General features: G+C 35.2%; 1 protein-coding gene and 1 long non-coding RNA gene across 2 annotated transcripts; both read right to left on the bottom strand.

Moving 5' to 3' along the window:
* Window positions 1-77: 77 nt before the first annotated feature.
* Window positions 78-4,232, bottom strand: LOC114534757. The gene is made up of 3 exons (XR_003688162.1): window positions 4,117-4,232; window positions 713-804; window positions 78-200 (listed from the first exon to the last, which is right to left on the bottom strand). It is a non-coding gene; the product is annotated as an uncharacterized LOC114534757 (long non-coding RNA).
* Window positions 4,233-12,879: 8,647 nt separating this feature from the next.
* Window positions 12,880-27,195, bottom strand: LOC114534718 (tyrosine-protein kinase receptor Tie-1-like). Its single transcript, XM_028556184.1, has 18 exons — window positions 27,121-27,195; window positions 26,584-26,603; window positions 26,352-26,443; window positions 25,460-25,798; window positions 24,800-25,110; window positions 23,864-24,182; window positions 23,215-23,397; window positions 21,516-21,805; window positions 19,694-19,766; window positions 19,072-19,251; window positions 18,311-18,427; window positions 18,002-18,177; window positions 17,591-17,719; window positions 16,820-16,890; window positions 15,893-15,933; window positions 15,285-15,381; window positions 13,569-13,668; window positions 12,880-13,143 (listed from the first exon to the last, which is right to left on the bottom strand). Exons 1-18 carry the CDS (start codon window positions 27,193-27,195, stop codon window positions 13,036-13,038), a joined length of 2,721 nt encoding a protein of 906 aa, XP_028411985.1. The 3' UTR covers window positions 12,880-13,035.
* Window positions 27,196-27,803: the final 608 nt, after the last annotated feature.

Genomic DNA, 27,803 nt, shown 5'->3' on the forward strand with positions numbered 1-27,803 from the left:
CCAAAAGGACGAAACTCTCCCAAATGTTGTGTAACTCAATTGTCGCACTGTACCATCATTATCAGTTCGTTCCCAGTACATCTCTTGTATATCACCAGATGCATTACAGGTCAAAGTTAGTGGTCCCGGATGCGAATAATATCTCGGCCCAGTAATAGGACCAGAAAACTTAACATTCTTTGGTGTTGCTCGTCCGCATTCTGCAATGGAAAATAAGAAAAGTTTAGAGGAACTTGGGCAAGCGAAAGATAGTTCGTATTCTAGTTCGTCTTTGTAAGTTCGTCGCGTAATGTAATTATAAGTATCGTATATATTAGGGTTACTAATGATTTCAGTTCAACAAAGAAAGATCTGACTGTTGTTATAATTCATTATTCAATGGACTCGATCCCCTAAGATCGACAAGGACAGGAAGACACGACACATGCACGACTATAGCTAGAAAAAGGTTTCGTAGCTAATTAACTTGGATGGAAAGGGTGCAATTGTTCATCACAGAAAATGGTTCCTCGCCCCGTAAAGAGAGGAAATGTTTAATGCTGATCCAAATTAAAACTTTTGCAGGCTCATATTGTCAGAGGAAAACGTACATAAAATAGAGAGCAGTGGGTAAACGAAAAGCTTTTAATTTTTTGTTGCGAAGACCTGAAAAACAGAACCCTCAATCATTCATTTGTTAATTTTGAAAACAATGTTTTATCATTAAGCATACCTGGTTGTGGCTTACAGACTCCATTAACATTCCGCGAGATCAAAGTGAAAACGAGAAACATAAACCAAAAATTAGAATACTGCATATGGTTCCTAAGAAAATAGCAAAAATATGAAAAAAAGTGTGCATGCATATGATTGAAATAAAACCGTCAATCAAATGAGAGAAGAAAAAACAGCTTTGCATCAAATGTGTCAACTGACAACAAGACTCTGGGTGAAAACACCCTGGGTACGAGGTTGAACGGACAACTGTCTAAATTATATAAAGAGACAAAAGAGAGTGGGATTTACTTTGCAGTCAGCCCGACGACGCGCTCAGCTTGGTCAACCATAAAACTACGCCAAGTTATACAAAAGGTATAAAAAAACTAGTTCCATGCACGTACAACGTTGCCGCCATTCTTTTGTCGGTTTTCATCATTCATGCAAATAGAAAATTAATATTTTTTACATTAACCACGTTAATATGCCTGTTTTTAAAAATAAAAGTTTTGCAAATTTTTAGGACACTGATAAAGCCCAGCCTCCACTCGCACATACTAAAAATCAGAACTAAGAAGTTTTTCGGGTATGTTTTTTATTTTTAACAGTCTTTTAGCCTTTTCCAGTAAGGTTTTCACACATTTTAGCCGAAAGTTGCTTTGGTTTTGTCGTCTTGTTGAGTTTTGTTGTTGTTTTGATGTAAAATTCCGGCCCGCTGTGAAACGCTTCTCAGCCAATCAGATTGCTTCATTTACACAGGTAAAGTATAATATGATGTTCATTGGGCGACCGCTTTGTGGTTTTATTATTACACATTACTCTCATACAATTTCTATCATTTCTACAATCTAAGCCTTTTCCGCGTTTTCAAATATAGGACCTAGTGGAGGGAAATCAAATTTTAACCAAACAAGATGCCAGCTCAGACGTTTTCTCCGCCTGCAGCGAGATATAATGCGACAGTTAGGGAGAATATTGCCTCTAAAGCAAGGCTCTAATTAGCATAGTTCTTAGTTTATAAATCGCAATCATTTGCGATGGCCATTGAATAAAGAAAAAAATCAAGATATTTACGCTCTATTATACTAAAAAGCATAATCTACCTTTCCTTAGATCGCTCTGAAAGTTTCAATCACATCTACCACAGAATAGCAATAATTACTCTTTTAAATTGTTGGATACAGGCATAGAGAAGCATAACACACGAGTTTACCACTATTTTTTATTACACTTTCGCCGTATTTGTTGTGTAAAATTTCAAACTTGAAAGGTTCCGACGTCAGATTATCCACAAATGCACCTACATGTATCTATTTATCAAGGAGCGCGTTTGTGGCATCGAGGACAAGCATTTTAAGACTCCGCTGCTACGCAGACGTAAAAATACATGGAGAGTGAATTGTGCTGAAATGTGCATACATTAATGTGCATGAAGTAAATTTTGTGAATTGAAAGTCTAAATAAATTTGAAAAATGCATGAGTTTTATTAATGCTAGATCATATTTACAAAACTTCAATGGTTTAGAAGTAAGATAATATCAGGCCTGGCAATATGTTACACGCAAAGTTCCGCAATTCATTTTTATATCGGGTTTTGTCTGTTTTCATACATTTAGAGACTCCGACAGCGCCTTCCCATGGCTTATAGCTCGTAATGCTCAATATAATTATATAGCTTGCGACGTTGTTTGTGCGCGTGGTGAACTTTGGCTTTATGGAAGCTACAGAAGTATTAATTAAAGTAAAGATTATAATCATTGCATTACCGGCATTCAAAAAACGATAAATTTTTGAAAGAAAGCTTTTTGACGATGAAGCGTTTATGACGTGAAATTAATGATGTTATTATGAACATCAATGAAATAATTGCCAGCACTGAATAGCAATATTGCCTTTCATGTCTGCATAACGCTAAGACGAAATCATGAGGTGCACGTATATAATAGCATTTGATTCGGCTAAAATTATATAACCCCATTACAAGCCTACTATTCTAGGATTATTTCTGTGTAACACATTCTGCGCTTCCTCTATAAAGTTTAACATTGCAAAATGTTTAACTTAATGTTGAACCAAATCCAATGCGATTGAACAAAATTCCGGCAAACGTTTCAACGAACGGTAAATCAAACGGGTGAACGCTTTTGGAACAGTTTTCGAACGTTTTTTCCTCAGCGTTAAGTTGGAACGGGCAATTTCGAACGATGAATGATCTCGAACAAGAGTCGTTTCAACGAACGCTGGAAGCGTTTGAACGGTAAACGAACGGATAACGAACGGATAACGAACGATATTTTTCAACGAACGAAATAGCGTTAATTAACGTATGTTTTCCCGTGGAAGGAAAGGTATTTAGCTGTTGTACTTTTCATCTATATCGATGCATTCTGATTGGGTTATTGAAAATGTAACAAGCTTGTTGGTTGGTCTAAAACGAAATTTTCCCTTATTGCTTTAGGTCCGCCTCAGATATCAAACTTTTCATTTGCCGAACCTATTGTTAATAGCTAAAATCTCTGTTAGAATTCATTATATGAATCCCATTCGGCAAACACTAGTGCTTTTAAATTTGACCTTTTCCGAAGAACTTCAGGTAGCATGTAAACACGCTTGTTGACGCTGACAGTCTATTGGGAATGTCGTATAAAATGCCTTTACTAAGTCTTCAAAGACTCATTCTCAACAAAGATATATCAACAACAACGCAATGAACGCATGACCGCCAGCTTCGTGCATGTGCGTTTACAGCGTTAAGAGCTCTTTGATTTCGAGACAGAGGTCCTCTAACTGCTCTTCAAGTGCTAAAGAGGGTCCGGTAAACAGTTTTTACAGCTGTATTTTTTTTTACACTCACATTATAATTATTATTACAGTTTTACTGATGAACTAAAGTATATTCAGAAACAGGGTTGGTAAGTTACTGAATAAATAAGCCAAACATTGTTATTGGCGGCCCTTTGATTCCTTTGTTTTAAACAAAGAAAACAAATGTTATGTTAATATATTTGGCTTATTTATTCATAAAATCTACCAACCCTGTTCAGAAATATCAATTCCTGCATGCTCATAAAGCTCGTTATATGAGGCCCATGCTCATAAAGCTCATTAAAATTAATAACATGAATAATTCTTGTGAATTAGCTCAGTTAAAGTCGGTTAAACACACATTAGTCAACCTTAATATTTGCTGCGTTATGTTTAAAAAAGAATTCCGATCTCAGAGACGCCTTTGATTGAAAAGGCTATAATAAGAAACACATAATTATATTTTTTAGTTCTAATACCAAGAGTAGAGATATTAGATAAAATAGTCATTGATGATAATTTATAAACAACGTGTTGTGAAAACCGGACGAGTGCTAACTGACCAGAATTAATATTTTATTTATACCTATACATTCGGTTTCAGTTATACCTACATTTTGGCCGATGTCCAGGGCTTGATCCTTGTTGAGTAATCCGAGTTAAAATAGTTCGGTGGTGTCAAATGCTGTCTCCAGTGTAATATTATTAAATGTATTTTGCTTTCATCATTTCACACGCTGGTCGCTTCGATATGCTGCTATAATATATACTGCTATAATTTACATAACCTATTTACGCAATTTAGTGGCATGATTGACATAATCAAGAGGACAGTTGACAAGGAGGACAGTTGATCTACAACTGGATTTTCATCTTTCCTAATTTGTCATAATTATGGTTAATGTATATATCATAATGCTTGTCGCAAATGGTTAATGTATTTCGGACGAATTAATTCACGCGCGAATTACGACTTTTGTCTGCTATTTACTCGCAGTTTTCCGCCGATAGCGAATTAAGCTAATGATTTTGCCTTCAGGCAATTTGTTCCGGAAGAATGAATTTGATAGCTTCACAAGTACCACAGCGAACAAAACAAGTGGTTGTTGTGAACAATGTCGTCAGATCTCTGCGATCTTTTCTGCATGCAAAAAAAGGTGATAAAACTTTCAGCAGGTGTTTAGCATTGATAAACAGATACGTGCACGGAGAGTAGTTTTGCTATGCCAGCCGAAGCCAAAGACCAAATGGCTGAATTCTTAGGGGCTGTTTATACGGGCTGTTCATCCCGCTTGTCGGGATAGAGTTATTTACATCGCCTTTATTGGCTTTGCGTTTAAAGTTCATATCACATACTAATGTATATATCAGCATATATTAAAGTACGTTGCCACCGTTTGTTCGTTTTTAATCATGTAGTGTTGAAAAATATAATACGAAACGCCGAGAAACATAAGAAATTAAAAAAATTGGTTCTACCTCGGCAAACGGGCTAGGCTGACAGCCCGCTTGGAGAATTCATATGAAAATATTTTCATCCCCCTAAGCGAGCTCTCGCCTCTTTCGAGCGGGATCTCGTTAAGCGGGTCAACCCGCCTGTCCATACTAAACGCACAGAAATTTTTATTAGGGAAGTTACTATCGCAAGAAAAATGCTGCCGTGCCGGGAAACTGGAAGCTAATTTGATTCGTACGTTGGGGAACATGACTGTCATTGTATGGTGTTGTCATTGGTAGAATTAGTGACGTACAGTCACATCAAAGAATATTAGATATTTGAGAGATTAGTTAGCTATATAAATTTTTTATGAGTAACATCATGACATCAGCGTATGTCTATTTAGCTGTGTGATCTATATAACACAATACACTTTTTTTTAGTATTCAAGAAAAATTCTTTTAACAATACATTAACATAAATTCACAATAAGTATTTTTTTTCTATAAGAAGTCCGCCTCTTGTGTCAAATATAATTTTACATTAATTGACGGAGAAAGTTAAAGTTACACAGACATTTCATTACATTAATTAAATTAGTTAACATGACACATTACACATGGCATTATTTACCTAAGATTGCGCATCATAGACATCACAAAACATCACAGTGCAATAGAGAATCCTACTTACTACGTACATCAAAATTTTCAACAATTAAAGATAAGGTAAAGTCCGTTCTGCGCATATTTTCCGCGCAGCAACACATTCCATCAGTGGGGGAGCAACTTTCGGAATGTTAATGTATGCGACATTAGTGCGTTGTATTACAAACGACTGTTCGGAAGCACAATTATTTTATTTTATGTCGCAAGGCGAAAAGGCTCGAATTGCGAGTGATGAAGATAGGGCTGCTAAAAAAAAGCAATATTATTTTGAAAGGAATGCTTCAAGAATTTATTTGATGAATGAGGACACCATATGGCGAGGCTATTTGTCGTCGCTACAGACGCTACTTTCTCGCTTGTCCTACAATTACAAATATATAAAGTTTTAGGTCACGGTTTATTTATGAGAACGAGAAGAAAATAAGAAAATTAAAACGACACATACGTCAAGTAAAGATTATATAACAAACGTAAACAAACATTGTTATGCGCGGTATATATGCGCAGAACGGACTTTATAACATCTTTCACACTGAATGCATGTACGTATATTGTGCAAAGTTTAAAATACTAATTCTTGAAACACAGTTCTCTTAAAGTTTATCACTGTTATAATGACATGGCTATATACCATTTTAGAACAGTTTTAATAACCAATTAAAGGCCATTATTTGTAACTATCAGGTTCATGACGTTAACCTGTTTCCCACTGATACCACACAATCATCAGGTAACAGTATACCAGTAATGGAATTGTTTTAAAGGACGTTATTTGTAATTACCAGGTCGATGAGGCAAAATTTTCTTTGGTTAAGTTGCCCAATGATATTGGCCCCTCAACCTCACTTTAATGTAATTGTGACATAATTACTGAAAAGGTCTATTAATGTTGCATGAAACTGACTTTGTGGATAACGCTGAAGGACTTTCCTAAAACATTTATCACTAAAATGTAATATTTATCCATGTAAAATTCCTATTGTGATCACAGAAACTTTGCAAGTGTAAACCAGGTCTAAGTGATAAAAAACTCCATCTGGTGAACATTTAGCCAAATCATACTAAATGAACAATGTTAGGTAAAGTCATTTTATAAAAACATGTAGTTTGTTATTGTTCTTATTAGTTCTAGCTAAAGTCATTTTGTTGTACAGCACAAAATGAATTTTGTACACACCATAGATTTGTACATACCTTAGATTTAAGAAAATTGTTGTTATTGTTGACGGATTGTTAATTAAAGTTAATATTAATTTTTTTTTATTAAAAATTGAAAATATTTGAGAATCGACTGCATGAATTAATATTCTTCAAAAGTAAATGGTTTTTCTTGAAGCATTCCCTATTAAGTATGCATTGGTTGATTACATCTCCAGTCATCAGCCAGATATTTAATCTAGTAGCTATAGTTTCTGGTCCTTATGGCAAAGAGTTAAAAGATCCTAAAGGCGAATTACAGCCATAATCAAAGTGGTTGCTATATTGATACCAAATTAAATTTGTTAAGTGTAAGTAATTTTATAAAAACATCAAATTTTCTCTAACAATACTTGATTAACTTTTTTACACACCGTACGTTTATGAGATTTCTGGTATCATCAGCCAAATATTCAATATAGTAGCCATAGTTATTTGTCTTTATAGCAGAAAGAGAATTAAGAGATCCTGAAGACAAATTACAGCCATAAGATGGTGGCTATAAATTATACTAAAATTAATTAACTTCATGACTTTGTTATGTGAGTCATTTTATAAAAAACATTTATGTAATTTTGTCTCACAATACTTGATTAACTTATTTTTCACACCATACTTTTATGAAATTTGTGGTTTTTGTGAATGGTTGACATTTGTTGCTTCGGCTTCAAAACTACAGAACACGTATTCGGTAAAACAACTAAACAGTGTGATAAGGGTTATTGGCATCAGTTGAATACCTAGAACTTTAGAACATCACCACACGAATATATTTACATGCCTTCACGCAGCTGTCTTTATTAATCTCGTATTAAGTTGAGCTGCTTTGAATATATGCCTTCGCGTGGCTGTTGTTGAATACATCACCACGCAAACGAATATATTTATATTCCTTCAAACGGCTGTTGGATATTTGGCATTAAGGCTGTTGAATATGCCTTCGTATGGCTGTTGAATACTAAGCGATATGGCTGCTGAATATTTAGCGTAACATTACCACACAAATGAATATATTTATATGCCTTCACACGGCTGTTGAATCTGCCTTCGTATGGCTGTTGAATACTAAGCGATACGGCTGCTGAATATTTAGCGTAACATTAGCACACAAATGAATATATTTACATGCCTTCACACGTCTGTTCTGCCTTCGTATGGCTTTTGAATACTTATTACCACACAAATGAATATATTTATATGCCTTATCTGCCTTCGTATGGCTGTTGAATATGCCTTTGTATTGCTGTTGAATACTTAGAAATATGGCTGTTAAAAACTGCTTCCCAGGCTGCGTACACAATAGAAAGTCTGACGCCCCCCTCATTTTACAAACAAACTTAAATTCGTAATCAGCTCCCTGGAAATGCAGAGACATCTCCCAAAGCAGAAAGCAGATCGAGATTTACGTCGACAATACATAACTGGGCCGGGGACTGGGCACGAGAAGCAAGAACGTCATGTAACGTCAAGAATAGTGTGCTGCCTGGCTGAGGTTCGGCAGCAATTAGCGCCGAGATCTTGTAAGCCGGGCTGTCCCGATAAGCGGGCGAAGTTCATTTTGATGGCCTTTATTAGCTTTTTTAGCTGTTGCTATGATTCATTGCAGTTGCTATGATAATTATGCAAATCGATTAGGTATTCAACATTGAACTAAGTGGCGTGGCTAGCATCTCAAGTGGGCCATTTTTTATATTACTACCTGCTACCATATGCACATTGTCTGTTTCGAATTCAGCCAAAAATAATGAACAGAAAACTGAACCGCACGAGTCCACACCTAACCGGTTATGGGCCTGCATTTCTGGCAATGAATATACTGATTTGCATACTTCACATAAAGACAAGAAAAGCTTAGATTAATTCAAATCTATAACATGCATGCACGAACGACTAAATAGAAGCTTTATTGAATATGACTTTAAACATGTAGACCATGCCTAAACATCTGCTTGGGGTTATATACGGTTTGTATTATGTCAATATCTCTTAATTATGAACAACTACAAAATTCGACTCTCATCGAGATATGTTTACATTTGTAACATTGATCGCAGAATTTTTTCGTGGTATCTAAACTACTGGTTATCATTTATATTTTATCACACATTATGCTTGACGTAATTGCGCGTGCAAGAAAAAAGTCGTACCACACGTTATGACATCACACGTTGGATATCGGGACGCTCAGGCGTGGGTATTAGCCAATCACAGGTTGTGAATTATTTTATATAAAAAATACTAAACAATTATTGAATGAGGTTGAACATGGTATCGAAATTATCAAGGCCAAGGCTGTGTTATTGGCGGGCTTTCCCGTAATGGACCGGTCCTTCCCCGTAATGGGCCTCGCTTGCTAAGTCTTAACGAAGAAATATCGGGCTTGCTTTTTGTACAATCCTCGCTCTTCGAGCTCAATCTGTTCAAAAAGATCTCGGTCCGATATTTCTCGGTAAAGACCTCGCACTGGGTTGATAAGAAGTTATTATCATATTATTATTAGAATCGAAGTGTGGGCTCCATTATAATTATTCGGAATAGTTTCGTTACAATACCAGATTTAAGGTGATAAATTGAATTATTACTATTAGCTATATATGCAGTTTACAATTGGAATATACCAACATTTTTAAAAGCGCCAACGAATAGTTTTACTCGTCGATTTATGTTCATTATTGCATGATTATTGATTCATAATCGATTTTGATAAAACCAACGATAACAGCGCGTAACACAAATGATTCCCATAAAAAGCGATATCAAAGCATTCTTACCAAATGACTTCTGTCCACATTGGACTTGTAAAACGTCCACACTTGTTCTTCCTTTGCAACTTCATGTTTGTCCAACTCATGTTCAGTTGTGTTGGTTATATAGTTGATAGTTGATCTTTTCTATTTTTCTTTGAAACACTTTGCTAGGGCCATAGACAGGGATGATAAATAAATCACACCTACTGATCTAGTTATTTACTCGCTGTTTGATGTTGTTAAAATGCTACTAATCCAATATTACAAAAAGAATAAAATATCGTCAGAGAATAACAATTCATAACATGATTACGATTTTGAGGTCTCATCTATAATTTTTTTGAAAAACGCGCTGCAGTACTTGGTAACGTACTTGTGGTTTATGAACGAGAGCCTAAAATAAATTCAGCACGCTTCAATGTTTAGAAATCACGCTTATTACTATTATTTTAAAGATAGACATTTAACTTACTTTACTTTGCTTGGAGTTCGTCCTGCAATACAAACAAGAAATCGAAAAGCATGCTGAAATGGTCTGCAAAGATCGCAACTTTGCCGAATTTTCCTCCAGTTGATCATAGTGCAATTAAGTCAAGAATTATAAATACTTCAATATAAACTGAGAGTAAAAGAATATGGTGATAAAGGCTAGATTTTGAATAAAATACAAATATATGTTGTCTACACGATAGAAGCGATAATTTGAAGCAACCCGTTTGAATTTGGAACCCACCTCTCAATCATGGCACTAAATTTCGGTCCTGAAATTATATATGTGGACAACATGCCTTTCAAGAAATGCTAACTATATTCACATTTTCTTAAGGCGGGCATCGGCAAATCGTAGACCGACATCTGATCTGGCTCGTGATCATGAAGGCTCTAGGTTTTTTTTTATTGCATTTTAGAAGCTTAAAAGACATTTGCATGTGTTCCCCCAACGCGTTGAAATTCATTTTGAAAGCCTCCATTTTCCTTTAGCTGTTGCTGTGTGATACAATAATTATTATACAAATATGAATAATTTAACTATATTGAACTAAGTAGCGTCGAAAGCATCTTAAGGTGGCTCCCTACAGTTCTATGGTTGTATCGCGGTAATTTTGTCGCGCGCGAAATAGTACACGCAACACGCGTGGCTGATGTTGCATGCAGGGCGGGCTTTTTAAAACTTGTCATTGTGAACTTTTGATAAACACGCGCGGGCCTTCGCGGGATGTCGACTGGTCGCGCGAGGAAATTGAAATCCTGATTTTTGTGACGTCATAAACATAAAAATAAATGTATTTTTCTCGTTTTTCCTTCGGTAAATTCTTTTCAAACTTTACACAGTTTTCTGTAATCTTGAAATGCGTAAAATGTGCAAGTTTTAAGAAAATCGTACGAGCCGAATTTTTTTTAATTAAAAAACAGGATTTTTTGAGGATTTAAAAAAAAGTGCTCGTACGATTTTTTTTAAATGCTAACATTAGATAGAATTATGGATAAGATTACTGTGTGGAAAAAATTAGAAAGTTTTACCGAAGAAAATTTGAAAAAATTATCTCAGAATCTGTAAATTGGCCCTTTTTAAAATCGTTATGTTACCATGGCAACGAGGAAATTTTATGAAATTTTGTATATTTCGTAATTTGCGATATCATAGCAGTTATGTGGCCAAGTTTCGTGATCATACTTTGTAAGATGATAAAATAATGGTCTTTCCAACACAATTGCGCATTACACAATCAAAACTGTAGGGAGCCACCTTAAGTGGGTTGCATTGCTACCTGCATTAATGCCATGTGCTTATTATCTGTTTCGAATTCAGCCAGAAATCATTATAAACTGAAAACTGAACCGCACGAGTCCACACCTAACCGCTTATCGGCTGCATTTTTGGCCATGAATATACTGAACATACCCCACAAAAAGACCAGATAAACTTAGATTGATTCAAATCTATAACATGCGTTCACTAACGACTAAATAGAAGCTATAAAGATGCAGATGACGCCTTGACATCTACGTGAGTATGAACAACCATAAAATTCGCCTCTCATCGAGATGTGTTCATTCTTGTAACAATAAGTGAAATTTTTTCGTGGTATCGGAACCACTCGTTATCATTTATCACACGTTATGACGTAGTACAGTTATGTCGTCATACATTGGACATGGGCATTTTTAATAAACAATAATAAACAATAATAAACAGTTATTGAATGTGGTTGAACATGATATCGAAATTATCAAGACCAAAGTTGTGTTGTTGGGGGGCTTTCAGCGAGGATCTTGGAACTGCAGCATGCAATAATTAAGAATTGTCTTTATGATGTAATAATGCACGATGGGGGATTGATGGCAGAAAGGCGCGAGACGAGTCTTTTTAATTTTTTTAATATCAGAAGAAATTAAATGGCAACGACGATGATGTTGTGACGTTACTATCGAAAGGGTTTTTGTCGCATGCTTCTTTTCAAGTGTGCGAAGTTGCATGTTATAGTGAATATTGCAATGGAATTTTGCATCTGGAATGCGATACGTTCCTAGCTATGCGTAAGCCAAATTACAACCCCATGCAAACGCCTATATTTTTCATGTACCTACTATTTTCACAATATTTTCCTTTGTAACATCCGGAACATTTACACACGAAACCTAAAAGCTTTTTTCGATGCTAATCCAAGTTCCGTTATTTAGACATTCATTCACTTCGTTTCTGCAACTTGCCTGACGATTTTCTTTTTTATAATACTTTACAAAATATAAAAAATATAAAAGTCATATTAAAACAAAATCATTTATTATTATTTATTACTATCATTGTACAGTCCTACCAGCATTATTTCTTACTTTTACCAGAATTTTCGTTTACCGTGAGGAAGGTTTCCTCTCAATGTGGTATGTGAGGAAGTTTCAAAGTTGAACACTCTAATTGATCACATGCATGTACCAAAAAAACAAATATTTCTTTATGCTGGTTGCTAATTGAGTCAGTGACGTAACCTCCTTTTGAGGAAGGTTTTCAAAACTTGAAATCCCACCGGAGGAAGGTTGAACTCTTTTTGCAACTCTGCCTTCTTAGTTCTCCAAGGCTGTGTAGTTTATATGCAAAAAACATTCCGCCTTTTGGTTCATTTTGACAAAATCATTAATTGTATTCAAGTACAATCATGACGGTTACTTCCGACAATATTTTCATAGCCTGCGAAAGGGTTTTGAGACACTATGCTAGAGCAATGCATAGACAGATTATAAATAAATAAATCACACCTACTGATCTAGTTTTTTACGCGCTGTTTGATGGATGTTTTTAGAATGCTAAATCCTATTATTGCTATAAGAATAAATGTCGTCGGAAAATAATACATAACGTGATTTTCATTTGGAAGTCTCACTCGATCAATTTTGAAACGCCGGAAAAAAAATGACATCACTCAAATGAGAACTACTACATTATTCACATAATATTATCAGCCATATTTCATATTAACTGTTTTTTCAAACGATCACGTCATCATTTTTCTCATCAATGAGCTCAACCTCAGTTGGGTCGATCGTTAAAGAAAGCTTTCCTTCTTTTAGTTGCTTCACATGGATGTAAGATTTCTACCAAAAAAAATCTTTACTCAAAACGCAAAAGATGAAAAAGTAAAAAACATATTAACTAGGAAATTTTATAACAGGATGCCATTATGCAGTTAGGGTGGACAACAAAACGTCACCTTCAATCTTATTAGTAATATAACGATTTAATCGCATGCTGATCCATGACAGATTTAAATTTTATGTGTTTCAAATTATTTGGACTAAGAGTTCAGCTATTTGTTTAGTTACACCATGTTGACAAATTGCCGAAAGATTTTGGCGTTCAAATTATCACTCATATTTGAGCTGCCTATGGTTGAACTGTAATATTCGTTTTCAAACGGCAATTGAAAAATTAAAGTAGTACGGGAAAAAAGACAGAATCTTCGAGGTTTAGCTTATAAAAACAGCACACATGCATGACCGTGGTATATGATATCCTTTACCTTATCATTAATCATCAAATCATGAAGACGTTGGTGGATTTCCGAGAATGTTGGTCGATTCTTCGCATTAACCTTCCAACAGTTTGACATTATCTCGTATCTGAGTAAAGAAACCGGTGTATTAAAAAGTTTTATTATTTATTTAAAAAAATTCACACATCCAACGTGTGACGTCATAATGTGGGATACGAGTTTTTTTTCCACGTTACTACGTCATAACGCGTGATGAATAGTCTTGTTGTAGAATGCAAAATCGACAAAAATTCAAGCGAACAATTCAAAATTTTAATGTTCATTCTTTTAAATAAATAATATAACAATTATTGAATTCAGTTTTCCATGGAATCCATGCTATAAACAATTATCAAGCCTTGATAACCACAAACTTCGGCTTGATAATTAGCAATTATTGAATGAGGTTGAACATGATATGAAGAATTATCAAGCCGACTTGATAATTCTTCATATCAGACTTGATAATTCTTCATATCATGTGAAAACCGAATTCAATAAATGTTTTATTATTTATTTAAAAGAACGAACATGTATTCCTCAAAGTTGCCGAACCTTTCACTTGAGGAAGCCATTGTGTTGATGTCTTCGCCATTCGTGTGACGTCAAACGTGGGAAACGACTGTTTATCACACTAAAAAAAGTCGTATCACACGTTATGACGTCACACGTTGGATATGACGATTTCACACATGGCTATTAGCCAATCACAGACTGCGAATTCTTTTAAATAAATAATAATTCTTCATATCGTGTTCAACCTCATTGAATAATTGTTAAATACTTTATTGCAAGCGTCATTTCCGAAGATATCGAGCTCAGTAATCGGCTGAGAAGAATTTTCAGCGGTCCATTACTTTCCCGTCCACGGTTACTTTCGTGTAATTGACCGGCACTTTCCCGTAATGGAGCGGCCTTACCGGCGATCCATTACGAGATGAAAAATAGAGAAATTCTGAAAAAAGAGGCACAAACAAATGCTTCAGAGAAAATTTTATTGTTTTGAAATCAATAAGACTCAACAATGCAATATCTTTTTTTTTTATTTAATTAAATGCGTACCAGGCTACTAATAGGAATTCGTGCATTTCTTTGTTTGTTTCAAGTGCAAATGCACGCCTTATGCCATACAATATAAACTCTTTATTAACCTCGATTGCTCGGTCTTTACCGAGAAATATCGGACTTGGATCTTTTTGAACAAACGTCGCTCTTCGTGCTCGGTCTGTTCAAAAAGACCTCAGTCCGATATTTCTCGGTAAAGACCTCGCGCTCGGTTAATAAGAAGTTACTACATAATACATTTAAAGATTTAATGAAAATATTTTTATGTAAAATTAATTAACATTGAAATCCATAAAAAAAGTTCTTGGAACTTTTAAAGTCGTTAAGCAACGCTCTAGATTGCGTCAGGTTCAGCCAGGGAACAATACGCTTCTCAATTTTTCTGTGGAGTCTTTATGAAAATATTATTTGGCCTTTATCGTATAAATGTTCGGAAAATCAATAGGGAAGTAACACGTTTTTGCATTTCATCAGATAAATAACATCGTGCATCGCATAAATTCACACCTCGCAACATTATTACACTGAATTAAGGAAAGAATGTATGCACGATATGCGTTTTTAAGGCCCGCAAGAGTAACTCCATTTGGGTTTCTTAAAAAACAGCTAGGACCTGGAAAGGCATAAACAAAAGCTTACATTTCACTTGAGCAATGAGGTGGTTTTGGCATTCGGCCTCCGGATCCGACATGATTGATTATGTTGTACGGTGATATTGCCTTGTATGGCTCTTCACCTGAAAAATACAAGAAATTGAGAAAATTTGCAGACACAGTCTTTTCCTTTGTCATTGATTTCACTGTTCTATCTCATGGCGATAAAAATTATGGCTCTTATTCTTTGCATGGCAACGACTATTACGGCTGAAAAAATAGAGAAATAAAAAATTTGCAAATTGAAATGAAACGTTCAAAGCCACTATAAAAGCTTGTATTCAAAAAGTTCACTCACACTCATTAAGTGTGAAATTGAAATTTAGTCATTATTGATTAATGAGAAAGTTTTTTATTAATCAGCGAAAAGATGCAAATTAAGCAAAACGCTGAAAATCAAGTATCTATTTGAGTGAAAATAACGCCATGGAAATGAGCCGTTTGAGAGGGCTCTTACCTTGCGTAGTACCCTTCCCCAAAAGAGTGTTATGAATTAAAGATAGGTTTCATGCATATTTTCGTCGCCATTTATTTTTCTCGAAATGTTTTAGTATACAAACAACTTATTAACTTCGTCCATACGATAACACATACCCAAAGTCACGATTTCATAAAGAAGGACGCCAAAACTCCATCTATAAATTCAGAATGATGCCTGTCAGATGCATAACATTCTCCGTGTCTGGGAATATGATTTTACGTTACGATTTTTTCATTATTTGAGTAGTCATCATAAATGCTGTGCAATACTGGAATTCGTGAAAAAAGAGGAACGAGTAAACTGAGCTTTAAATAAGAAACAAAAAGTATTATGCCCAGTCTCTAACCTGCCCTAGGATCAAAAGTACAATGGCCGGTCTCTAACCTGCCGAAAGAACAACGTGCTATGCAGTCTCTAACCTACGAAGGAACAAGCGTACTATATGCCCAGTCCCTAACCTCCCCGAGGAAAAAATGTAATATGGCCAGTCTCTAACCTGCCAAAGGTAAAAGGTATGTCCAGTCTGTAACCTGCACAAGGAAAAAACGTACTATGGCCAGTCTCTAACCTCCCTGAGGAACAAAGGTACAATGGCCAGTCCCTAACCTGCCAAAGGTAAAAGGTATGGCCAGTCTCTAACCTGCCCAAGGAACAAACGTACTATGGCCAGACTCTAACCTGCCCAAGGAACAAACGTACTATGTTCAGTCTCCAATCTGCCCAAGGAACAAAAGTTAACTGGCCTAACTTTAAACTGCCCAAGGAACAAACGCACTATGTCCAGTCTCTAGCCTGCGCAAAGAACAAGCGTGCTATGCCCAGTCTCCAACCTGCCAAAGGAACAAAAGTAAAATGGCCAGACTCTAACTTGGGCCGGACCGTTGGCGAAGGAACAAGCGTACTATGACCGGTCTCTAACATGACAAAGCAGTAATTAAAGTACTATCTCCACTCTCTACCTGCCCTAGGAACAAACGTATTATGGCCACTCGTAAACCTGCCCAAGGAATAAACCTATAACCATTAAGGCAAAAACTTACACATCGCTTGCTGTGGTAAATATGCCACGAATTAGGCTCTCCAAGGCCATCCATTTAACAGGAAGAAGATTCTAATAAAAAAAAAATTAAAAAAGGCCTTACTATGTGCTTGTATGGAATAAAAAGTTGTACTGTTTCCAAAGCAAAACAAAGTTGTATTTTTTACAGTGGCGTAGCCAGCCTGACGATTTTGTCCCGTTATGCAAATTTCGAGTTATTATAATTATTCATATCTTTAGAAATTTATTGTTTTCACAGTCAATGAACACCAAAATATTATCATAGCGGGACAAATCGTCAGGCTGGCTACGCTACTGTTAGCATAGCATGACATAGCATAGCGGGACAAATTGTCAGTCAGGCTGGCTACGCGACTGATTTTTTATGTCAACCTTTTTGGTTTAATTGCATGTCAATAAAATCGGCGGAAAAACTCGTGACGTGGTTCAACATGCATATGCATTAACAAATACACCGAGCCTTCTTCAAAATTGATATGGCATCTATTCTGAATAAAATTTAAACATTTACAATTTTTGCTAATTTTTCTTTCTTTTTTTGTCCAGGTTCTTTTATTTGTTAAATATTTTCAAAAGGAGTTTCATCAAATATACGTTGTATTGGAAAATAATTTAAGAATAAATCAATATTTTCTAGTTTAGCTTATGTATAATGCCTCAGATAATCAGATTCGCTCTTTTGGCAAACTAATCATGCAAATTAAAACATCATTTTGCAGTAAAATTGCCCTTACTATTACACTTCATATACCTGATTGCTTCGTATATATTCCTCAGCACTTCCAATATCTCTCGCCAAACCAAAATCAGAAATTTTTGCAACATTATCTAATTCACCGGAAAGAAAGATATTTCTGGCTGCCAAATCACGATGGACAAACTAAAATATTGCAAGAAGGTTAACACCATGTGTGAATGCAATAATTATTAATGGCATGGATAAGCATATAACGCAAACAGGTAGTTCACGTTCATGAAGATTGATACAGTGGCTGCATGTAAGATACATGTTTACACTTGTATAGAAGCACAATTTTTCAATCTTATGGAATAGACTCTTTCATAATTACGTCACCACGTTATCGTTTAGAAATACTGGGCCTGATGCTGCATGGGCTAACTGAGATGGGCCTTACTCTCATGTGCACAACTGTCATAATACCTTTTGATTCGAAAGATGCGCCATTCCACTTGCCACATCAACGGCAATTTTCAAGAGTTGACGATCGTTCAAGGTGGAAGTTATATGCGAGTCAAGGTTAGTAATAAGTTTACTCTTCCTCAGAAATTTCCGAAGATTTCCAGCAGAGCAGAACTCTGTCACCACCATTAGTTTTCCTGAAGTAAAATATTTGATATTCGCGACATCAATTAAAAATACGTAATTACAAAGTGCCGAACAACCCTACCTACTAAAGAAGAGATATTAATCAACAACTATAATAATAATGGTTTTCCATTTTTGTCGTACCTTCCACTGAACAACCGCCTATAAATCGTATAACATTTGGATGAGGTTCTTCGTTAATTTTTTTTAAGGTCTCCAACTCAGCCAAAAGATCAGATATATCAGATTTCTTCGCAGTATCTGAAACAAGGTCAACAATTTTAAAAGTTGCACGTTATAAATTATTTATAAGAAATAGAAAACATTTTTCGTGTTTCTAAACAGTTTTAGTATAAATTTTGAGGTGAATATTGATTTTTCAGCATTCTGATTGGTCAAGATTCACTGTATCTGATGCTTTTTGTTGTTGTTTTTCAAATAAGAAATTTAAAGTAATCAGTTAGAATTTTTGATGAAATTATGTTGATTATTATTTGCAAACACCTCGAAATTTATACTAAAACATTAAGTCGCCTAAGCCTCTGGCTCAGTAATCACCTCGCTTTCAAAAACTAATTGTTAAAACAATAGAGATACTCGTGGGGGTTTGGAAGGAGGTTATTAATTCGAGTTCTCCCAAACTCTCGAGCGTTTTCTATGACTGAATAGAAACATAAGAAATTTTTTTATCTATTTCATTTATAATATTACTCAATAAAAAGATTTGCACAGATATCATAATTTGAATTCTCATTACATTACTTCGCTTGTCAAATCTCGGTGGGAAAAGTCTCTTGTTTCTATACAGTTATATATATAGAAACACGCTTTTTGATCAATCAGCACGCGCGTATTATAAATGTTTTATTATAAAATGCAATATGAATTGATTTAAAATTATTTACCTTTCAACATTTTGACAGCAACAAGTTCAGGATTATCGTGCCCCGGAGCCGTATATGAAGCTTGCTTAACGATTCCAAATTGTCCAGCCCCGAGTGTTTTTTCCATTATGTGCAAGTGGTTTGGCGAAATTTCCCAGTCTTTCAATAAGGTTACATATGAGATTTCTTCTGGCTGGAGCTCTAAAGGAAAATTCGTGTTTTTTCTCATGTTCCAGCTAATTGGGAAATTTTACACCATGTTAGAAAGTATATATGGACAATAGACACCAAAAGTCTAGTGAATGCCATTCTTTTATATTATTTCATCACCAATGACGGGTGTGTTTAAATGATTTGTTTTTTGCCATGCGCAAGAATGAAAAATCTTTTTCACACTTTTATCATCATATCATAGACATTTTAGCTACTTATCTTGCAGATTTGCAAATTTAACTTTCCACAGCGCATGCCTCTATTCGAAACATTGAACAGGTTGCATTAATTGAATGAGTTAAGATTTTGTGGTACTTCACTTTACAATTCAACATTGAGTGAAGTGGCACAAAATTTTACCTAATTAATGGGAGAATATAGGATTCTTTGTTTTGAATAAAAAAATTTCCCTGCAGCTACATTTACTAACCGCTTTCTTCGTTCAACTGTTCCAGCTCAAACAATGCATCATTTCGAGAACTTGCGATCCAGGATTCAAATTCCTGTCATATGAAGAAAAAAGAAAAAAAAAATTATTGTAAACTTTGACTTTTTTCATAAAGATCTACATCTTGAGTAAACATTCGTTTTCAGACATTCTCGCCTGTATTCAAAAAGCTCACTCACACTTACACTCATTGAGTGTGACATATAAATTTTGTTAATGCTGGTAAATGAGAAAGTTATTTCGGAATTGGTGGAAAGATTTAAGGTAAAACACTGAAAATCAAGCCCCTATTCGGCTGGAAATACCGCCATAGAAACGTTATGATAACATTAAGATTTCCCACTCAATGAGTTTGAGTGTGAGTGAGCTTTTAGAATACAGACGTCTGTCTTGCATATACTTGATGCAATAGATCTTTTCCCTTTTAACTTTTAAGCGCGCAATGCGTGATTATTGTTGATTATGAAACAACTTTGAGCTTCTTTCTAAGGAAAGCTTGCCGATTCTTTTTGGTTTTTTGTTAATCGTTTACGAAATCTAGAAATAAATCGCTCCTGAACATATATGGCGGAATCAACTACCGTGAGTCACGCATTGGCACTTAAACGCCAAAAAGGGGAAAGGTCTGGGTGTCCCAAAAAAAACTTTACCTCTTTGTCTTAATATAAAACGAATAAAAGTCATTAAATTGAAATAAACTCCACTGCATGCAAGCAGGGCTAACTTAGATTTTGATATATAACACTAAATTATTGATGCGATATTTACGGAGATACAAGCATTTGATGTCGCAAGGTACTTTCAAAATCTGTGCAAAATTGACAAAAATCGGCTATTAAATTAATTCGAAACTAATACTTTAACTTTTACGTTTTTAACTTTAGTGATTTTAACTTTAAATGTACGCTTTTCCATTGCAAACTTACTCTTATATAAGAGCGAACAATTAAAATTAAAATCGCTGAAGTTAAAAACTTACCACGGGAAGTGGCATGCAAGTATTTTCGAATTAATTTAATAGCCGATTTTTGTCAATTTATTCACGGATTTTGAAAGTATCTTGCGACATCAAATGCTTGTATCTCCGTCAATATCACATCAATAATTTAATGTTATATATCAAAATCTAAGTTAGCCCTGCTTGTATACAGTGGAGTTTATTTCAACTCAATAGCTTTTATCGTTTTTGAGTTATATTAAGACAAACAGGTAAAGTTTTTTTTGGGACACCCGGCATCCGTGATAGCGGAGGGCGAAAATTTATGTGAACATCGGAGATATATTAAAGTAGATATGAGCATCCATGATAGCGAAGGTGAAAATTTATGTCGGTAATAATCGTAATATCTCAAAAGGTTGACAAGGTTAAAGCAAACAGAACATCTGCAAAAAGACGCCATGCATGATGCATGTAGCCGTGCCTGCATGCTACTTCCTTGCATGCAAGAAAATATCTTCTGTTAGCATTTTTTTTCCGAAGAAACACGCAGCGGAGTTACATACAGATATGCTATAATAGTGATACATTTTCATTTCAGTCATCACACACTGTTTGTAACAAAAAAATTAATAACATTCGCGTAACCATGCAGAACTAGAATTTGGGGACCGATATTCATATATTCGTGATACGCAGGATTAAATTCTTTTCAAATCAATTGGCTTTACAGTCTGTTAACATATAAATATGTATATGGGCTCCACCCCAATTATCGATGCTAGCTGCTCCACTGAGTAAATGTCTATATTATATATCATTACTATATATATAGTATATAAAATATATGGAAACTGTTGGTTTTACCTTGATCGAATTATTTTTGCGTCTATTCTGAATTTTCTTTACTATAAATAAAAGGGAAAACGCAGCCAGGCAAATAAACACACCAGATCCTGCTACCCCCCCGATAATGGCCGTTGAGATGTTTTGACCACCCACGGCATTGTCCGTCGAAACACCTCGTGTATTCTCTGCACTTTTTGTCGGAACACCCTTCCGTCGCTCGATTGTTACGTTGTAAAGATAGACGGCTTCACCACTGATACCATTCTTATCAACACCTTGCACTTTAAAATTGTATAATCCAGGTTTTTCTAAAAAAATGAAGGAAATGTATAGATGACTAGAAGATTTATTAGATCGATGACTAGAAGATTAATGGTGATAAGCAGTTTTCTGAGTTATGAGAAGTTTATATTTAATCCCCATGAAATGGCAATTAATAGGCATAGGAAACTGACAAAATTTCAAATTCGAAGTTCCAACCAAACTTTGACTGTGCAAGAAGGGCATTGTTATATAGTTATATTTTTTTGATATCTAAAACGACGACGATAATCGTGCGCTGTTTCAATGCATTTTCACTTCGGTTGGTGTAAAGCGCATTGTTGTGAAAGTGATTGATTTCAACATTATTGCTTATACGAAATTTGTTTCAATATTTTAAAACCTTTTTGCATAACTTCTGTTGCAATTTCAGCTATATTAAATAATCCCCGAGCCGGTGCGGAGCACCGTGCGAGGGTACTAATTCCGCTCGGATATTTATACCCACGATATGCAAATGCGAAATCAAAATCGTCCGCCATTATGCAATGGACCTCACGCCATGGACGGTCCTGTACGTTTTGCGCATGCGCCAGTGTGAACTGCTAAGCTCTTGATTGGTCGAGACAAAAATTTGTATTTTCAAACGTCAATGAATAACTGTCATTTAGCAAAATTTTTATGAAATTTACAAATTTAAAATTTTATACTGAAATATGGAATATATGTATTTTAACTAAATTAGAGGGAAACTCGAATGAGGTCAGGAATTTTCACTGTTTAACAAATAACAAGACCAAATTTTCCAATAACAAGATCGAATTCACCGTGCATAATGAAGTCGGAAGATTTTACGCTTGATAACATTTCATCCGGCACAGCTTTAAAAAGTAATTCTTTTGTGGAAAACACAACTTTAATATTCTCAAATGTATTTCACTATAAATCTGAATGTGTTATGTGATAAACGACATTATAATTTTATTTATAAACTCCGTTTTCATAATGACAAAAAGAAAACAAAATCAGAACATTCCCGTACAAAAACCAGTCGAAGCGTTTAATATAAAACTTCGGAAGTTGTATGAGACGTGTGATGTTATATTTCATGGTATTTAATAATTAAAATAATTTATCATAACACTGACTATAGATGAGTAACTTAACTTCCAGAAAAAGGTAAGAATCTTGTCGTATTTTTGCCATTTTTTTCACAAAAATATGAGGGTAAACTTTGATTCTTTAAAAATATACGGCCGTTGCGAGTTGCTATGACTACAGTGTTTCCACGTGCAGAAAAATATTTCTATACTGTTTTCAATTTCTATTTCTCACATACCATGTATCCTCCAAAACCCCCAAACCACATAAAATTTCTAACAATCATTAACTAATTTCCTTTAACCGAGGCGAGGGGTTGCTGCATGCATGTATTTCTAGTATAGTGCATACTCACCAAAATAACGTTGAAAAGGACTTAACACAACCGGTTTTTGGAACAATAGGTCACTCTGATTTGTCCCCCACGATACTAGATAATGGTCAATAATATTATCAGCAGCAATTTCTGGCTTCAGCCATGAAAGTGTTAAACTTCTTCCATGTACCACGACGGATAAGTTTCTAGGTTCACTGGGTCCTAAAAATAGATATAAGAGTAAAGTCTGTAAATTGTGGTGATCATGCAATTTCTCTAAACTTTTTAAAATGAGATCCGCCATTTTCTTTGAAGAAAGGCAGAATTCAAAATAATTTTTAGGACTATGTACCTATAGAGTGTATCAGTAAGGAAAATTGAAATATTTCAAACTCAAATTTAAAATGGTAATGTCTATAATCCTTTGTTAAATGATTAGGAGTAGCAGTAAATTAATAATTGCCAAGGATAAAATATTATTTATTCTTAGCTTTCGGTACTAACTGGCGATTAATAACTGGCGACAAAAAAGAAAAATTTGAAAACAAAATTTTCCCGCCGAACGCCACCACCAATCAACACTTTATTCATAATTCAGTAATTATCGTGTTTTCGGATATTTTACGGATCTATATTAGCTCTTCGGATCAGCATTTTTCTTGAAAGTTTATAAAGAATGAAATCTCACCAGGGGGAGGTCGGGGACAGAAAGCGTGGACAATTCTGTCGTCCAACAGAATCAAATTCAAAAATGTTGATGGAAGCGTTTGACCAGCTGTTGATACATTTTTCAAGAATGGCAAAGTTCTAACTTGTTGTTGACGGTTACCAGCAGCAATCCCAACAATGACTATGCCTTTGTCTCTCAATTTTTTTGCTTCAGCTATGGCGATGTCGTGCGGTTGTTCACCTTTTCCCGACCTTGTCGTTGGTGGTCCATCAGTGAGCAGAATTATGACATCATCTTTATCTTCTCGATGATTTAGTGGATTATTTCTCTTGAATATCTGAAAAATAACAAATCTATGTATATTTAGAGCCACTTTATTGATGCTATTATACATGCTTTTTGTTATATAGAAAAGGAAAGGAGGTCACAAATTGATGGTTACTGATTTGACCGCTATCCTTTAAGATAATCTTGGATGCTTTTATCGTCGCAAACCATTAACATAAGAGACCATGCACGTGGTATATTAACATAAAAGACCATGCACGTGGTATAGATAATAAAGTTAGTACTGTATATATTAAATAATACTGATAGTTTGAGATATTTCCAGTGCTACAATTTAATAGCTTAATATATTTTTTTCTGAAAAAAATGTTACTGACTTTTTTAATATCATGTAACTAATTACATTTGTCTATAATATGAATGTACAATTACTTAATGGTTTCCGTGTTTGGATGGCCTAATCCTAATACGCGGGAGTGTTGCGAGAGTTAAGAAAAGCGCGCGAATTCAAATTTAATATCTTTAAAACTTTAAAATTCCGTGTTTGGATGGCCTGATCCAAACACGGGCTTGGATTAATCAGAAAACGCGTTATACACATGTTATTTTATAATTATATTCACTGAATAACTGATTAGATTTGAAACCATAAACAATTTGACTTACCTCATTTGCTTTTAGTAAAGCTACATCTGTTCTTTTTACACTATTATCTATCCAAGTGGGAGTGTAGAACATAAAAATTTTGCTTTTCAGTTCCGTTTTATTCCGACTTTTCATTGATATACTTATTCGAGTATACTGAAATATACGCTGATAACCAAACGTCATGAGTGAAATATGGCTTCCTTCTGGTGAAACATTCAGTTGAAGATTGTCGACAAGTGCACGAAGAAACACTGTACAGAGTATATAGTTTCTGTATTCACGCAAAGCTGAAGCATCAACAATAATCAAAACATCTTTAATGCATTTGCCTACAAAATGAGTAACAGCAAAACGATTAATCCAAAAGAGAGTGCACAAGTAGCTCGAAGTACCAAATTATACTTAATTCGTTTGGAGAGAAGATAAATTATTGCATTTATCAAGGATTTTTGCATTTAAAAGTGTGCACCTGTTCATATGGGCTACTTTTCTTTTGATTTCAGTGCAATAAGTCTGATCTAACAGGAATTTGATTATATAGGTCTTTAGCCAACGTGCGTATTTTTTGAGGCACACAAAATCCGCGAGTTTTTAAAACCCTGAATTATTTTCGCTCGCAAAGAAAAATGATGTAAAAGTAAAAGAACAAAACAATGAAAAAACGGTGGGGGAACTTACTTGGAGTAGCTTTAGTTTTCCTTAGTTCTATAGTTTTGGATCGTTCTGTTATATGCTTATTACAGCAAATATCCAAAGCTACACAGATGAAACTAAACTTAGGTTTGTTTGTGGATAAATAGTTGTCTAATGTTGCTATCCAAAAGGACGAAACTTTCCCAAATGTTGTGTAATTCAATTGTCGCACACTACCATTAATATCAGTTCGTTCCCAGTACATCTTTTGTATATCGCCAGATGCATTACAGGTCAAAGTTAGTGGTCCCGGATGTGAATAATATCTCGGCCCAGTTATAGGACCAGAAAACTTAAAATTCTTTGGTGTTGCTCGTCCGCATTCTGCAATGGAAAATAAGAAAAGTTTAGAGGAACTTATGCAAGCGAAAGATAGTTCGTATTCTAATTCGTCTTTGTAAGTTCGCTGCGTTATGTAATTATAAGCACCGTATATATTAGAGTTACTAATGATTTCAGTTCCACACTGGCTGTCGTTATAGTTCAAGATTCAATGGACTCAATCCCCAAAGATGGACAAGGACAGGGACACACAAGACATGCACGACTATAGCTAGGGAAAGGTTTCGCAGCCAATTAACTTGGGTAGAAAGGGTGCAATTCTTCTTCACAAGAAACTGGTTCCCCGCCCCGTAAAGAGAGGAAGTGTTGCATGCTGATCCAAATTAGCAAAATTTCTCCCACTTTTGCAGGCTCGTATTGTCAGAGGATATCTTACATAAAATAGAGAGCAGTGGGAAAACGAAAAGCTTTTAATTTTTTGATGCGAAGACCGTGGTATAGACAACCGTGCTGTGTAGAATGCATGTAACAATACGATGACACCACAATCGTTCATTTGTTGATTTTGAAAACAGTGTTGTATCATTAAACATACCTGGTTGTATCTTACAGATTCCATTAACAGTCCGCGAGATCAAAGTGACAACCAGAAACATAAACCAAATATTAGAATACTGTATACGGTTCCTAAGAAAATAGCAAAAACATGAAATAAGTGTGCCTATTATGACTGAAATAAAACCGTCAATGAAATGAGAGAAGAAAAACAGCTTTGTATCAAATGTGTCAATTGACAACAAGACTCTGGGTGAAAACACCCTGGGTACTCGGTTGAACAGACAACTGTCTAAATTACAAAGAGACAAAAGAGAGTGCGATTTACTTTGCGGTCAGCCCGACGACGCGCTCAGCTTTGTCAACCATAAAACTACAGCAAGTTATACCAAAGCTATAAAAAACTAGTTCAATGCACGTATAACGTTGCCGCCATTCTCCAGTCGGTTTTCATCAGTCATGGAAATAGAAAATTATTATTCTTTACATTAACCACGTTAATATGCATGCTCATGAGATTAACAGTTTTGCAAATTTTTAGGACGCTGATAAAGCCCAGCCTCCACTGGCACATATTCAGTGCGGCCGATCTCATTTTTTGTACCGGTTCGTATGACGTTGGAACTGTTGTCTACCTTCAAGGCGGCCGTCAACGCGCAAGCTGTACGTGCGATTGCAGGTACGAGCACGTGTAAGTGGAGGCCTTAAAGGTAAACAGAACGAAATGCGAGAACTACCGCCCAATATCCATTCTTCCCATAATAAGTAAATTATTTGAGAAAGAAGTATTTGGTCAACTTTATCAATACCTGCATCAATGATACTGATAGATCACTCATTGCTCTCACGTTTTCAATCGGGCCTCCAACCCAAACATTCGACATTGTCCGTATTAATACACATGAGTGATAAGTGGATTGAAAATATAGACGATGGAGAAATAACCGGATTAATTTCAGTTGATATTCAGAAAGCCTTTGACTCTATTGATTATGAAATCTTACTAAAAAAGTTGCACGAGCAATTTGGCGTTCAAAATTTGGAGCTGCAGTGGTTCCAATCTTACGTACGTGTCGAAAGTCGAATCGCAGTCTGCGTGGTTGATGGCTATACATCTTCAGGCAAAAAAAAATATATGCGGAGTCCCACAGGGATCTATTTTGGTACCCCTCTTGTTCTTATTATATATAAATGATTTGCCAGAATGTTTAAAAAACACAACTTCTGGCATGTATGCCGATGATACGCAAATATATGCGTCTTTTTCAAGTTTCTCAGAACTAATAACAAAACTTAATCAGAATCAAGAAAATATAGTCAAATGGCTCTCCCAAAACAAATTACAGCTTCATACAAAAAAGACAAAAGCAATGTTTATTGGATCTTCTTATAAATTGAAACACAAAGTTGGGAATGACCAAGTAATGATTAATGATAAACCTGTTACTTGCGACGAAAAAATGAGCTGGGATAAGCATATAGATGCAAAATG

Source organism: Dendronephthya gigantea, unplaced genomic scaffold (genome assembly GCF_004324835.1).
Source record: "Dendronephthya gigantea isolate DGI-Jeju-01 unplaced genomic scaffold, DenGig_1.0 000105F, whole genome shotgun sequence".
Lineage (NCBI taxonomy): Eukaryota > Metazoa > Cnidaria > Anthozoa > Malacalcyonacea > Nephtheidae > Dendronephthya > Dendronephthya gigantea.

What these genes read in the sequence shown, in the direction of transcription:
- LOC114534718 (XM_028556184.1), bottom strand. Translation starts at nt 27,195, where the DNA reads ATGTCGAATGTTTGGGTTGGAGGCCCGATTGAAAACGTGAGAGCAATG. An exon ending in ACAGTTGAACGAAGAAAGCG is followed by an intron (nt 19,252 to 19,693) that starts GTTAGTAAATGT and finishes ATTTTCCTTTAG; the next exon opens with AGCTCCAGCCAGAAGAAATC. An exon ending in AGGCGGTTGTTCAGTGGAAG is followed by an intron (nt 18,178 to 18,310) that starts GTACGACAAAAA and finishes ATTTTACTTCAG; the next exon opens with GAAAACTAATGGTGGTGACA.